This window comes from Otolemur garnettii, unplaced genomic scaffold (genome assembly GCF_000181295.1).
Source record: "Otolemur garnettii isolate 467f Iridium unplaced genomic scaffold, OtoGar3 scaffold00001, whole genome shotgun sequence".
NCBI classification, from domain to species: Eukaryota; Metazoa; Chordata; class Mammalia; order Primates; family Galagidae; genus Otolemur; species Otolemur garnettii.
In genome coordinates, this window is record NW_003852396.1 from 36,060,267 (window position 1) to 36,075,344 (window position 15,078).

Here is a 15,078-nt window from a genome sequence, read left to right on the forward strand (position 1 = left end):
CAATTCCAGAAATTCCTCAGTTACTGGTTCACCAATGGATTGATGATACCTTTCCTTGTTTTCCATTGCCCATCCCATTTCATAGGGATTTGAGGAGACAAAAGTAAAAAAGAAATTGAGCTCAGTTACTCATATGGAAACTGGAACCCCAGTCTTTTCAGAGATACAATATTGCTTCACTACAAGGACAGCGATCAGTTGAGAGGCATAGAGAAGATATGTTACATCCATCAGCAGCTCCAGCAGCTGGCTTTCTTTCAAGAGCAATTTTTGATGAACTAGTTTTAACACTTCATAGGAATAACTAAGTACCTTCAGAGTCATGTTGAAAGGCACATGCGTGGTAGTTGTTCAGCTTTACTCGGTGAGAAAGTGACTTGGAGGAGGGGCTCCCATGCATGACCCAGCAGAAATACAGCTCTTCATAGATCATAGAATGTGGGCATTGCCGTGAATTGTGAGTACTAAGTGACTAATCTAATTTTCTCCTTCATTAGACTATGAATCTATGGAGTGTGTCTGTCATGTTCCCCATTATCTTCAAAACCTAATGTAGCACCTGACATGTAGTGAACACTCAGAAAACTCTGATTGAAGCAATGCAGATATTAAGGATGGACAAATAGAGGCAAAACCTGGGAAGAATCTTGGGGCTCCTGAGGGTAGTGGGCTGCAGTAAAGACAGGTGTTTTTTAAAGTAAGGAGTTTACAGCCTCCACAGTGCCAGAAATGTGTTCAGGTTGATGCCTTAGCCTCCCTGGCACTACTGTGAGGTGAGATGGAGCCTGGAGGGGTAGGGCTCTGTTTTGAACATGGGGACACAGCCATTGGATACTGCACTGCCATGGACCCTCACTGAGGCCATGGAGCTATGGTCCATGTAGAAGATGTTGTTGTGGCTTGCCATTACTCCTTACCCTTAACCCTTCAACACCAGCCTGTTCGTCTCCAGTGCAGCTTCTGTGTTGATTTCAAGGGAGATTTTCTGGCCACTGAAGCCTACTGTGCCTACGTGTGCTACAGGTTGCAAATGCCAAGGTTTTAATGCCCTTTGAGAAGTGCCCTCAAATCAGTGACTAAAGGGAGTTGGTGTATAAATAGCTCTGATCCTTTTCCCTCTGAGTGGGATAACACTGAGGTGTATGGAGCCTCTCCAGCAGGCTTACCCTTTGGTCCCCTACTGTGGTAAGGGGATAGATAATGCACCCTTTACTACAGTGGTTCTCAACCTTCCTAATGCCATGACCCTTTAATACAGTACTTCATGTTGTGGTGACCTCCAACCTTAAAATTATTTATGTTGCTACTTCATAACTATATTTTTGCTACTGTTATGAAACATAATGTAAATATCTGATATGCAGGATGTATTTAGGCAACCCTTGTGAAAGGGTCGTTTGACCCCCAAAGGGATCGCAACCTGCAGGTTGAGAACCACTGCTTTACTGCCTGCATTCCCTGGATGGCTTCTCCCACTCACTCTACCTGTATTTCTTTCTCCATCTCAATAAACCACTTGCTCTTAAATAACTTGCCTCAGGGTAAGCTATGGGGTAACCCAAACTACAAACTACAATAGTCTGCCCTATCTCTCCAGGGCCTGACCACTGAGTGCTGTGCATCCTCAAGGCTGCAAAATCCACAGAGGACTTGAGCTTCATTTTGCTTAGGACCTTAAAAGTTAATAGCAGAAATAGGGAGGAAAAGCACTGTAGTTTCTCTTGTTTTATACTAAAAAGTAGTGACATATAATTCCCAAATTATATTGTATAGCTCTCTGAGATGACAGAACATTTTTTAAGGACAATTGAAACTTCCCTGCTCAAAAAGCATTAGTGATTTGTACTGCCTGTATTTTCCTAGACCCTCTCACTTGCTGCTGGGACTCCTCCATGAAGGCTAGGGTCTCATTTGACTTGCAGGACATCCCTACTTTCCTTGTTTCTTTCTATAGAAGGCTGTTTGTGGTTTCTGAACATGACCTGACTGTTGTCTACCTTCTCTGGGCTTTTGCTCTCTTTTCCTCTTGTTTGTGCCTCAATCTTCATTGTCACTACCCCAGAATAAGGTGATCCAGCAACATGCCCCAGAATGGCCTTTTATGGTCAGTTCCTGAGAGATGAATGGATAAGAGGGTCGTTCTGTCTGCATCATGCTGCGGGTGGCAGACATGAGGGGAACAATTACACTGACCTTTGATTTTTGCTTCTTTGCAGATATCTCAGTGAGCCTGCTGACCCTTGTGGTCACTGCCTGTGGTCTCGCTCTCTTTGGCGTGTCTCTCTTCGTGTCTTGGAAACTCTGCTGGGTTCCATGGCGAGAACGAGGCCTGCCCTCTGGTAGCAAAGACAACAACCAGGAGCCTCTTAACTATACGGACACAGAGACCAATGAGCAGGAGAACAGTGAAGACTTCCTAGACCCTCCTACTCCCTGCCCAGACTCCTCCATGAAGATCAGCCACACCTCCCCTGATATTCCCCTGTCAACCCCTGCGGGGCCCCAAGAGAACTGCACCTATGGCGGCCGCGTGCAGCGTCAAGTCACAGAGCCAGCATCGTCGGCTCGGTCAGTAATGCCCCCCTTCCTTTCTAAATGCAAGGCAAGAACTGCTCCAGTTCCCCTCTGGCAACAATAGCATTGATTGGTCAAGGAGCCTATAGCCCTTTAGATGTCTGTTTGGTATCAGAGACATGAATATGGGACAATTTCATGCTTCCAAAGCTAAAGTTAGGTTTCTGAACTCTGCTTAGTCTCTACTTAGTCATAAAAATAATAGTTAATGTTATTAAAACTTACAAAAACTCTATAAGAACTATATCTGCATTGTTTTGTTATAGCTCACAACTTTGTATGAGATAGACACTATTATTATTATTTTCACTTTATAGTGGAAGAAATTTAAGCCAAAGGGATTAAGTAGCAAAGTCATTAGTAGTAAACACCCAAGATTTGAACCCTAGTTCAACCATTGTGAGAATCTGAGCCACCCTTCCTTGCTGCCCTCCTAGTGCTATAGAATTTATTCCCTGTGCCTCTGACCTAGACCAGAGGTCATACACAGGCTCTCTTTGGATTCCACAATGTGTCTGGATGTTTCTTTGTCCATCTCCAGCTCTTGGGAGGCCTGTGGAGTACCCAGGCCTAGGGGCACTCTTTTTCCATAGTCCGGGTGCTTTGTGCTCTTAACCACTGGAGAAATAATACTGTGCGATGATAAAAAATAAGATGGTCTTTTGAGGTCATATGACTTGCGTTTACTTGCATGTGTGACATTGGACAAATTAGGTAACCTCCATAAGTATCCATTTTCTCATCAGTGAAAGAGAAATAGTGACAGTACTGACTTACAGGTGGTGTTAAGGATGACATGATAGCATGTGCTTTGTGCAGATCTGCACCTAGTAAGTGCTCCAGGACAGGGTCTGCCATTCTACTTTTAATTACTGCTATGATGGCCTCTCCCAAGATGCAGACGCTGCACAAAGGTGTGTTTGAAGCTAAATCGCTGGATATAAAAACTCATTTTTAGAAAGAGATTTCAAGAAAAGAGACTCAGGAAGCAGCTTTCTTTAAAATGAAAATATTTGCTTGAGTGATAGCCAGAGGAATAGCATGTGCTGTTATTTGGAAAGTACAAGCACAGTTGGAAGATGTATTTTTAAAATTTTTTTTATTATATTTGCTCCCTAGAAACAGAAATAAGACTTTTCCCTTTTTTTTATGTTAATCAAGTTTATCCTAGAGGCTCCGCTCATTCGCATTAAGTGGGATGGAATATGACAGTTTATAATTTAATTTTTTCAGAAACCTATTTTAGCATCATTTCCAATTCTGAATCAAAGAGCTAAGCCTAAAATATTCCTCTGTGAGGAGATGGGTAGTTGTTTGCCATTTGATTTAGAAGAAATCCTCAGATTTTATCACTAGGATTTCTCTTCAGATTTAAGACTTAAATATAACCAGAGCTCTGTTTGATGCTGTCACGGAGTTCATGCAATGGTGCAGGTGCATAATGAAATCCTTTCAGGACTTCAGTAACTGGAACCTTTTAGATGGAGTTGCCATTGAAATTCCCATTGAAATTGTCTCCTATTTGATTCTACAGTAGCATGTAACTTCTCTAGTCTGAATTCTTTCAATATATGGTGACAGTGCTTTTTTTTTTCTTTTTGATTAGATTTGATCTGAGGATTTTGCCATAATTCTACTGAATTGCTAGCAATAATATCACTATAATTATCATAATATTTTAATAGAAAATGTATAAATTCTCTGCATATCAAGAAATCTTCCTTTAAGAAAGAAAAACTGTCCTTGTTTTCACCACTGATTTTGGAAATTGATTAGAAGGAAAAAAAGAGAGAGAGAAGGAATTATCCCTGTAAAATGCACTTTGCATTCATGCTTATATTAATTTTGGAGGTATATAATTTGTCTTTTCTGATGACCCAAATCAGGTTTCGTAATATCTGAACTACCATGAGAAAACTAAACCCTTTCAAGCTGCCTTTGACCTAATAATACTCACAATTTGCATTGTTTCACAATGCAAATTTAAAACATTCATACCTAAATTACTACTGACCTAGTTTTATAGGTTCTGTCTGGAAATACATATCTTTGTCTCATTTTCTCCTCCATAATAAGAATTTTGTATAGTCTTCTAATTCTTTAGATATTCTGTTGCATTATAAGGAAGAAACATACACACACCGAGCCTTTCTATTGACAAAAATGGAGAAAAGGGAAGGAAGTTTCCATCATTCTCCAAGACATTTTTAACATTCTTTTTTAAGTAACCACTTTTGATACTGTATTTTGGGAGAGGGAAGGTATTCTTTACTGAGATGGCACCCAGCCGTCTGCATTTCCAGTTATTATTTCTTCTCCCTTCTTTCTCATTGTGTTCTTTACTTTCTTCCCGCTGTCACTGTCTTCCTCTCTGCTTCCACCCTGAGCTGCTATCACTGTCCCAGGGTTCCCAGTGCACAGAAAATGTAGCCTCACATTTAAAGGCGTCCTCACTATCACTGTGGTTGGTATAGCTTCTGTCACTTACAGCATTCACATCAGAAACTTCAACCTCACCTGGCCTCTTCAGCTTAGATATTTTTGACCCTTCACTAGTGCCTTTTTGGCACATTGTAAATCTGAGCTTTGTTTTATCTTCTAAGAATGTTTCTGGTCAGATGACTTTCCGTTGTTCTTCCAAGATCAAACATGTTAGAATTCTGTGTGGAGTTAGCTCAATGGCTGTTAGAACCATCTAAAATTCCTGCTAATTCTTTTCTATTTGAATAAAATCTCTTTTGTATAATGACCCAATATGCCAGGACTGTGGATGTTTTAATTTCTCAGACTTTTTCAATTCTAGACCTTTATAAAGTTCTCTCCTCCAAATATATGAAAATCCCTAGATCCCCAAAATAGAAGGAACCTTGAAAGGACATCTAATTCCTTTCCCATTTCGTGCCTTAAGATGAAAATTCATCCTGTTTTCTAAAGCCTTCTCAATTTTTTTATGTAACATTTGGGCTTTATGAAAATTTCAATTACCACCCAGAATTTCCTGATCAAGTCTATTGAGGCCCTGCATGATCTTGCCACAGTCTGCTCCTAACAACCTCACCTCCTGGTGGCCAGTGCCACCAGGTTTCACAACCCCAGAGGACACAGTTAATTGGGGACTCAGTAGATATTTTATCTGGAAGAAGGTCATCACATAGTAGCAACACTCATCTCCCTTAGTTCCTTCAGTGTGGCAAGCCCTTTCCTTCCTGCCTTGAGGCCTTCATACATGTTGCTCCCTCAGCCAGGAATGCTTTTCCTTGTTCTTTGCCCTCCTTGACTCCTCTGCAGCCTTAATGATCGGAGCTGAAAACTCACATGCTCAGGAAAGTCTCCCTGACCACCCATCTGACTCTGTGTTCTGCCCTCCACACGCTTCCACTTTAATTCTCTCTCATTGCCTTGCATTCATGCTTTTGCAGGATTAAACTCTGTTTCTAAGTGATTGCTTGTTTATTGCCTGTCCTCCCTCTAGACTATGAGTTCTGTGAGCTCACAGACCCCATCTGTACTGCTTCTCCCCCTATTCCAGCTCCTAGCATAGCCCCTGACACACAGGAGACTTTTTTCTATGAATGACGGATGGAGTATATTGGTTAATACCAGGCCACTTTGCTCCTATTTTGCTGACAAGAGTGGCAGAGGGCCAGAAGATGAACTGAATAGGGGCTGCAATAGTGTGAGCCTGGCAGAAGGCCATTTGTCCAGGACCTCATATTCATTAAGAGCCTCACAATAGGTTTTGACCTTATCTTTGAATTAGGCAATCCTAGAGTCATGGAAATAAGCTGACAGAAGTGAAAGAAGAAGACAATCATCACACTCTAAATTTAAGTGCCATTACAGGCCACAACTCTAGTTAAGTAGTACACAAAAATTAAATGTTGTAATTACTCAGCGAGTGGCATGCTTCTATTAAGCTTTATTTTTGTGTGTTGAGAACGTTGGTTAGACATAAACACCTAAAACATAACAATTTTTGAATCATAGTTATTTCTTTAGATTTTAATAAACAAACTTCTTCAAAAGGGGGAGCTGTCTAGACCTGTCTCAACTTCCACGAGACCCCAAAACTAGATATAAATGGATACCTACTTGTGTGTTTACTATAAACACAGGTATTAAGTGTTTGCTATGTGTGAAATTTCATATTAAGTGCCGGTAATAAAGAGAAAAAAATAATAGCCTTGCCCATAACAAGAGCACTAATTACACATATAAGTGTTTACACTGTTCTGGAAAAAAATATCTAAGATGTGTGGGACAGGAGTGAAGACTGAATATAGGGCCCAGTTCTGGTCTGTAATGATAAGGGCCTGAATTCAATTGGGAGCAATGGGAATGAAGAGAAATATGTGATGTGAGTTACTTTCAAGAAAGTATTAGTGAAGAAAGGCTCATCTTGCTTATGGGGAATGAAGTCTTTTGAGGGTGACACCAAGGTCTAAACTGGGATCAAGGGGGAAAAAGCAGGTCATGTTTTGGTATCCCCCTGTACTTGGCCATACACCTCCAATGACCCCAAGACTTGATATCTGCATCCTTGTTATTATACTCATCTTAGAAGTTCTTGAATCCTAGACCAAGCAAGCCCCATATTTCTACTTCCTCCTTCCCTTAAAATCTATTAACTGTGTCTGTTGCTATCTAAGACTTTCTCCTCTTCTCTGTCTGTGTGGTTAGGACAACCCAACTTTTCTTTATCACTAGGGGAGCTTCAAAGATAGAAAATAGGGTCCTGCCTCCGTTATTTCTATATGTCCCTGCTTCGACCTGAATGGAGGAGAGCAACTAATAACAGTCCTGAAATAATATGTGCTTCTCTTTCTTTTCCTCTTGGACCCAGAAGCCTGGTTGACACTGGTGCAGCCAAACCAAGGAAAGGGTAGGTCAGGTTTCATCTCTGAGATGAGGACACTAAGGGGAGGAAACATATGAATGTGAAATTGTCTGTGGTTCATAGGAAACCCAGAAATGGAAAGGTGCTGGATGATGTGTCTTACAGATTCTGGAATAAAAGATGTGTGGGCATATAGGAGAAACTTTGGAGAAAACTGCTAGGGCAGAAGAACTGAAGACTCCATCCTTCTAGAGGGCTGGGAGCAAGATGGAAATTAAGTTAATTTTTCTATTGAAGTCTACAGCATCAGCTTGGAAGTAGATAAGGACGAAGCCAAACTAGATAGGCTACCCCAGATCGATCTCCTCCATGGAAATTTCTTGAGCCAGAGGCCTTTCTTTTTCCTTCTTTGGTCAGTCCTTATTGCTCTCTGCCTTTCTTCAGAATTACTAGGGGATCACCTCATCACTCTACTGATCATTTTCTTCAAGCCAATGACTTACAGATTAATCTAGAAAAAAATGTATAAGATGCATGAGATAGGGGTGAAGACTGGATATAGGGCACCTTCTACCCCACTTGACACCTTGCTTTGCACATTGAAATTTAATTGCAACATAATGTTTTCTTTCTTACTGTCTAATGGACCTAGATGATTTAGAGACTGAGACTAGAGCTGGGACTAGTTAATTCACATTTGAGGAAAGAAAATGAAGAAGAACCCCTTTGCCTCTCAGCTTCTTCCCCTTCCTGACCTATAGCTACAACTCAGCACAAGGTTCAGATTCCTTCAGGCATTAAACTCTTATGGGAAATATACTTTACAAATTTTGCTCAGCACAAGGTTCAGATTCCTTCAGGCATTAAACTCTTATGGGAAATATACTTTACAAATTTTGCTAATTATTTGTCAATTCAAGCTTTCTGCAGGTTCAACTACCAGTCTTCCAACTCAGGTCTTGGGTAGCCAAGTCCAGTCTTTAAGTTTCTTTCTTGTCCCTTCCATGGTAGGAAAATAGCCTTTGCCCTCCTTGAAAGAGAATGGGGAGGTTGGGTGGAGGAAGCTGAAAATTCAAGCCTCAGCAGCCAGCTTCTCTGCAAAGGGTTAGGATGAGACTTATTTACAGAGGAGATCATCTCTTACCTTTTCTCACCCTCCATCCTACTTGTCCACATTTTCCTTTTTCCAATTATTGTTAACAATAAGTCCTGAGAACACCAAAATACAAGACTCCCTAGGTCTACTGAGAGGACTGTCTGCTTCAGACACAGACACCTCCTTACCACACTTACTCATTGTCATAATCAACGCCACTCTGTGGCTTTAAATTCTAGACCCTTTCCCTGTGTAGTTTCTCATCTACCACACTCAAAGCCTATCTCCATTAACTATTTAGAACCACCTCATGTGGAGTTGGTAGAGCTCAGACATAACACTTTGTTCTGTGTCTTTCCTCTCTCTTACTTTGAACTTGTTTTTTCTTCCCACGTCCATTTGAGTAGACCATGAGAGCTATGGAATATTGATTTTCTGTTTCCAGCACCTCCTCTTCTCCTTCATGTCCCTGGGGCAGTCTTCCTGCCCTACTTTCTCATTTTTAGCCCCCAGAGGTTTAGAGGTTATGCAGGGAGGTTATAAGTTACTCTGGTTACCTAGCTATTGTGAGCTTCTCTATTTTACCATACCCACTCCCCCAACTCCAGTGAAGTCTAACTCCCTCCTAAAAGGAAATGGAAAGGAATTGAAAGGGAGCTCCAGGGTGTGAGAAGAAACTATCATGCCCTGTTACAGCCTTTGCTATCAGCTTTAAACCATTGCCTTACAGTTAGATTCAACTGTTTTCCCAATGATTAAGAGTGATTCTGAATTGAGGGGTGGGGGGAAGGGAGGTTGGAAATTAAATTAGCCATGTAAAACACTTGGGTAGATATTGGTATTCATATCTGTGATTGGTTTTTACAAAGATGTTTGGTTGTGTTGGAATTTTGAATGGAGAGATTTCTGTGCAATTGGGTTCTCAGGAAAGGAGATCTTATTAGGATGTTTGAAGTACAAATCTCTCCATAATGCCCTCCCAACCTAACTCCTCTACTCCCTATCAATCCTTTGTGGTTAGGAAGAGCTGAGCAAAATTTCTCTTCAGATTTCATGTCTAAGAAAATGTATAGGTAAGCAGAGTATGTTCTATTACTAAGTAGCCAAATCCATGTGTTTTAAATTAAAATTAAAATGTACATGGTGGGTTTATACATAGAGTCAAGGATGAAAACAAAATGTTGCTGTGATGGATCTAAATTCAGTGCTCAGAAAACTCTAAAGGTAAATTGTTATGACCAGAATCTGCCCAGCAATCACCTGGGGAGCAGAGGGGCAGGACCTGGGGCTAGGTATAGATTCAGGATTATTCTTTCACTATAGACTCCAGTGCTGACAAGGAGCATCCACTGGATCTTAGAGTGCAGGTGCATGTCTGTCATGTAAACCAGTGGCCCCTAACCTTTTTGGCATGAGGGACCAGTTTTGTGGAAGACAGTTTTTCCATGGACCTGGATGACAGTGGTGTTTGGGGATGATTTGAGAGCATTATTTCTATACCTCAGATTATCAGGCATCAGATTCTCATAGGAAGCACGCAACCCCACATGTGCAGTTAATAGTAGGGTTCACGTTCCCATGAGAATCTAATGCCACTGTTTATCTAATAGGAGGCTGGGCTCAGGCGGTGATGTAAGTGATGAGTAGGGTTGTAAATACAGATGTAAATATACCTGCCACCCACCTCCTGCTGTGTAGCCCAGGTCCTAACAGGCTACAGACCAGTGTGAGTCTGTGGCTCATGGGTTAGGGTCCACAGGTATAAATAGTACCAATAACTAGATAGCATCTAGAATGGTCCAAGTTAGTCCTCTAAGTAGTCCCCCCTACAATGGTGGGAACCTGCCTTTTTTGAATCTAGCTCACAAAGAAAATTCAATAGCAGAGGGAGACAGTGCTGGCACCAGCCTTTTCTAGTCTCTGCATGAGGCATGCCACTTTCTATTGCCTGCCAGTCCTTTCTGCCCACAGAGTCCAGCAGAGTGAGATTCAAGCTTTATTCTAGCACTGCACAGGTTCTACTTTCAGACGGAGGAATGACCTGGCTGGACTAGTGCACAAAGCCAGTTTTAGGTACTTAAGAGCATCGCTAGCCTTTTCTCCCTGCCCCTCATAAATCATAAGATACAGAGAAACCTTAAGATTTTGGATTTCTGTGTAAGAGTTTAAAATCTCACAGCAGCGACTTTTAGACCACACAGTGGTTGCACATGCAGGGATGCATGTGAGGGGGATGTGTTTGTTTGCTGTGGACAGTGCTGGGATGACAGTGCTCTGGTTGAGGATTAGTGATCAGGAGGCTGTGTTAGAATCAAGAGGAATGTTCAGCATGACAACATCTGTTTGGCAAGGGACGATAATTTTAAACATGTGTGGGGGTCTCTTAATCCTATTTTTACATCTGTCTTTCACAAAGTAGTCTTAAGAAAGGTAAAGAGGACACATCCAAAGGTTTACTCTGCCTGTCCAGCTTTTACCATTTCCTCAGCAACACCCCAGCTGTTCCTTTTCACCTTCTGGTAGAGAGGCTATTTTAATTAAGGTTATTGAGCAGCTGCTTTTTAAAAAATAAAAAATTTTATGAAGAGGTAGCCAACACATAGAGAATATTTATTTTGTAAACATTTGTGAAATTTCATAATGAATAGTTTGCAAATAAAAGTACATTTAGCTACAGTTTCCCATTGTCCCTATGTGTGGCACATTTTGGAACACCCTGTATAATGTTTCTGAACTTTGAGCTAAAATCAAACAAAAATAACCTTAAAAACAACCTTGTGGTGTTGACTACTTCTCTCAACTTGTGATGACTCATACAGATAAGGTAGGTGTTAAAGAGAATTTTAAGAAAAATTCTAACCCAAACCAAGAATTTGAAATTGCAATAATTAATTTTCAAATATTAGTGTGTAACCTTCCCAAACTGAACAGATACTTTTATGGCAACTCACCTTTAATCCTTGTGCCATTAGTGATTGTTTCAGGGAAAAAAAAAAAAAAAAAAACATCTTTCTAATCACTCACACCTGTCAGAGCCAACACAACCCACTGCGTGCAGGCACATCCCAGTTACACACGTCGTCATACGAGCAAAACCTGTGTTCTTGGGATGAAATTATTTGATTTGAACTGATAAGAATTCATATCTTATAAAGACATAACCCAGTGACAGGAAATTCTAGTAATTTAGAGAAAGATTCATTCTCCTTAAGGCTACATTTAGCTAACTATTTTCATTTCTAGATGATATTATATAGAAAGGGGAATAATTTTATTTTTAAAGCAGTTTGTATAGATCTTTACATTCTACCAGTCGAGTAAGCTTCTTTAATGGTCTATCAGACAGTTTAGAAAGTGCATTAAACCTTTAAAGCTCCAAGGTCACATGTTAGTAAGTTCATTTCCTGATACCAACCCTCAATTTTGAGCTTCAAGCCTTAGGGAGCAGCTTATTCACATTGATGAGCGTTTTGAATTTAGGCCAAAAAAAAAAAAAAAAAGCCCACAGATCTAAGCTCTTAGCAGAACACAACAGGCTACCTACATCCCAGGCACAAGTCTCTGAAAGACCCGTATCTAATAAGGTTATAACTTTGTTCTGTCTTGCTCTTCATTCAAGGCATAATTCAATCCGAAGACAACTCAACCTGTCAAATCCAGACTTCAATATCCAGCAGCTTCAAAAACAGGAACAGTTGACTGGAATTGGTAGAATAAAACCAGAGTTATATAAGCAGAGGTCACTGGATAATGATGATGGGAGAAGGAGTAACAGCAAAGCTTGTGGGAAACTGAACTTCATTTTAAAATATGACTGTGACTTAGAGCAGCTCATAGTGAAGATTCACAAAGCTGTCAATTTGCCCGCCAAGGACTTTTCTGGGACTTCAGATCCTTATGTCAAGATCTATTTGCTTCCTGATCGGAAAACAAAACACCAGACTAAAGTTCACAGAAAGACCCTGAACCCTGTGTTTGATGAAGTGTTTTTATTTCCAGTTCCCTACAATGACCTTGAAGCACGAAAGCTTCACTTCTCTGTGTACGACTTTGACAGGTTCTCTCGCCATGATTTAATCGGCCAAGTGGTGGTGGACCACTTCTTAGACTTGGCTGATTTCCCCAGGGAATGCATCCTTTGGAAGGATATCGAATATGTCACCAATGTGAGTCCAGCATTTCTTCATTTGGGTGGGTGGGGGGCTTTTTGGTTAACATGGAAACAGATTACTTACACATTATTTGGGGAGTAAAATATAAAATTTGGGTCAATGAATATCTGTTATAGCTATTACTTCAGCACCTCTTTGTACCTTTTCAGAAACATGTCTTTAACAATAATCATTTTGAAATTTCTAAGAATTATTCATGAAAACAGCATTAAAGTATTAACATTCTCTTTTCTACTTTCAGTTTCTTAGCCATTTCCTAACAGGCTGCAGATATTATCTGTCTTTCTTACCACATTTTCTTAGGTTATCTGCTAAATGGAACCTGGCACTCTATTAACTGTGGTCTGAAGCTAAGAGACCATTGCCTGCCTCCAAGAGCATTAGATCCTTACCTGTGTTCTCAAGTCAGTTCAACAGCATTTCCCATGATAAGATCCTCAACTTTAATATGTGTAATAGAACTGGGAATGTTTGAGAAGAGGTGGCACCACACTTTTATGTGTAAAACAAAAAAAAGAAAATCAAAGTTACAAGGAGGGCAGTCTGAAAAGAAATTATAGATAATGGCAAATCTAATCTATAGAAGGTCAAATCCAATTTAGAGTTCAGAAGAGAAGGCAGAGGCACTATGTAGTGGTAAACCAAATATCCATGTTTATATTTAAAACACAAGATTTCAGAGGTGGTATTTTTACTCCATGTACATGCTTTTCACTATCCTGTAGATGTGTGTTGACACTCTGGAAATAGAAAGGAAATGGGTCTTTCTCAGGTAACTCTGATATTTTAAAGCTATGTGTTTCTTTCATCTGTCCAAAGTCCCTGAAAAAACTGTTAACTCATCTTACTGAACATGAGCCTTTCCAAGAGTGACATAGCTTTCTTTTCTCTGCCTTGGTGTCCCAAGGACCAGGCAACCACTATCCTTAGTCCATACAGACACTGATTCAGCTGAACTCTAGAGCCTATTTAGTAAAAGATTCTTGCTCTGTTCAGGAAGAGGACACTCAAAATCTCGCCTGATCACCAAATACCTACACTAGTACCCTCCTAGCCTCAGCCACTTTCATGAACTGGGGACTCACCCATGCCTTGGTTGCTCTATGGCTCACCTTCTCTCCATATGCCACAAGCTTCTAGTGCCAGCCCTGTCCTGCAGTCTAGGTAAACAAAGTGCAATATGAGTTCTGCTGGATTTTTTCATAATGATGAGAAAAGAAAAGTTGCTGAAGAAGTGCAAAGAATAGCAGTTGATGACACTAAGGTGATTTGTGATATTGGGGAAGGAACAGACTTTTTAGCTTAAAATTATATAATATATGTAAACTCAAAAATGAATGCTGGGAGAAGCAAGGTTTGTCTCTCAAATCCCAATTGCTAAAATCAGGAAGCAGCATGAGGAGGTCTAAAGAAAGAGAAATGGGCAGGCTTCTTCTACCAAGATACGAATGGCCCAGGAATTAGCCCTCTCACTGGAGTATATACTATGTCCTTTTGGGTATAGCAGCTGAGACACTGGCAGCAGCAGGAATGAGCCTTGGACTTATGTCTGATTTCAGAGTAAGGTTGGTCACACCATCTAGTGAGACAGCCATTTATATTTTTTGACAAGTGGATCCCATAAAATAGCTGGAGCGGTTATTAGAAAGCTCATTAGGGATCTTGCTGAGAGTTGCCTTCTAGAGACTTTGTGGAGAGAGCAAGATAGCACACAGTTGCTGAAATTGAGATAAGGCTTATGATCCCTTGGGTGGGAATGTCTCCTAGAGCAGGTTCCTGTGGACGAGAATAGAAAGGGGCAGGCTGCACAGAGTGTCTGACCCTGAGATCATTGCCATTTCAGCAATCTCCTGGGACTACAAGTTTCCTGCATATTGTTGGAAAATCCTGGGTTTCTATAAGGTTAAGGAGAATGTGGAATAATTTATTAAGGAAGAAAAACAATAAGACTAAATGCTTCAAAATTCTCAGTTGTTTCTTTAGGCAAAAAAATCTTCTAAGCATTGATGTAAAATTTTGGATGGCCACAGGAAAGGGTAGGCCTTGAGAATGAAATTACAGGTTATTTTATAATCTGTCATGTATTTTTAAAATTCCATTTTATAAGTATTATTTGGGAATGTTTTGACTGTATTTTGGGGGACAGGACTAAACCTGAAGATTTGAGATTTGGCAAAGTTCTATTTCTATAATGTGGCATGTATATAATACAGTGTACATAATAGACAGATGCGAATAATGAAGGAATTTTATGAAGGAATAATTAAATGAATGAGCATGCACCCACCGTTTAGCTGAAGAATAGAACATTACCAGTACTTTCTCTGGCCTTTAGATTCTTTTTCCTCATCACCCTCTCTCTCAGTCCACCCTTGCCAAGAGGAAACCACTTTCCCAAA

At 40.4% G+C, this 15,078-nt stretch overlaps 1 protein-coding gene across 1 annotated transcript in view; it reads left to right on the forward strand.

Moving 5' to 3' along the window:
• Positions 1-15,078, forward strand: part of SYT9 (synaptotagmin 9) — a 184,990-nt gene that overhangs the window by 49,243 nt on the left and 120,669 nt on the right. Inside the window, exons 2-3 of the mRNA XM_003781061.2 lie at positions 2,217-2,568; positions 12,127-12,673. Coding sequence (XP_003781109.1) covers positions 2,217-2,568; positions 12,127-12,673 — 899 coding nt within the window. The remainder of the gene's footprint in view (positions 1-2,216; positions 2,569-12,126; positions 12,674-15,078) is intronic.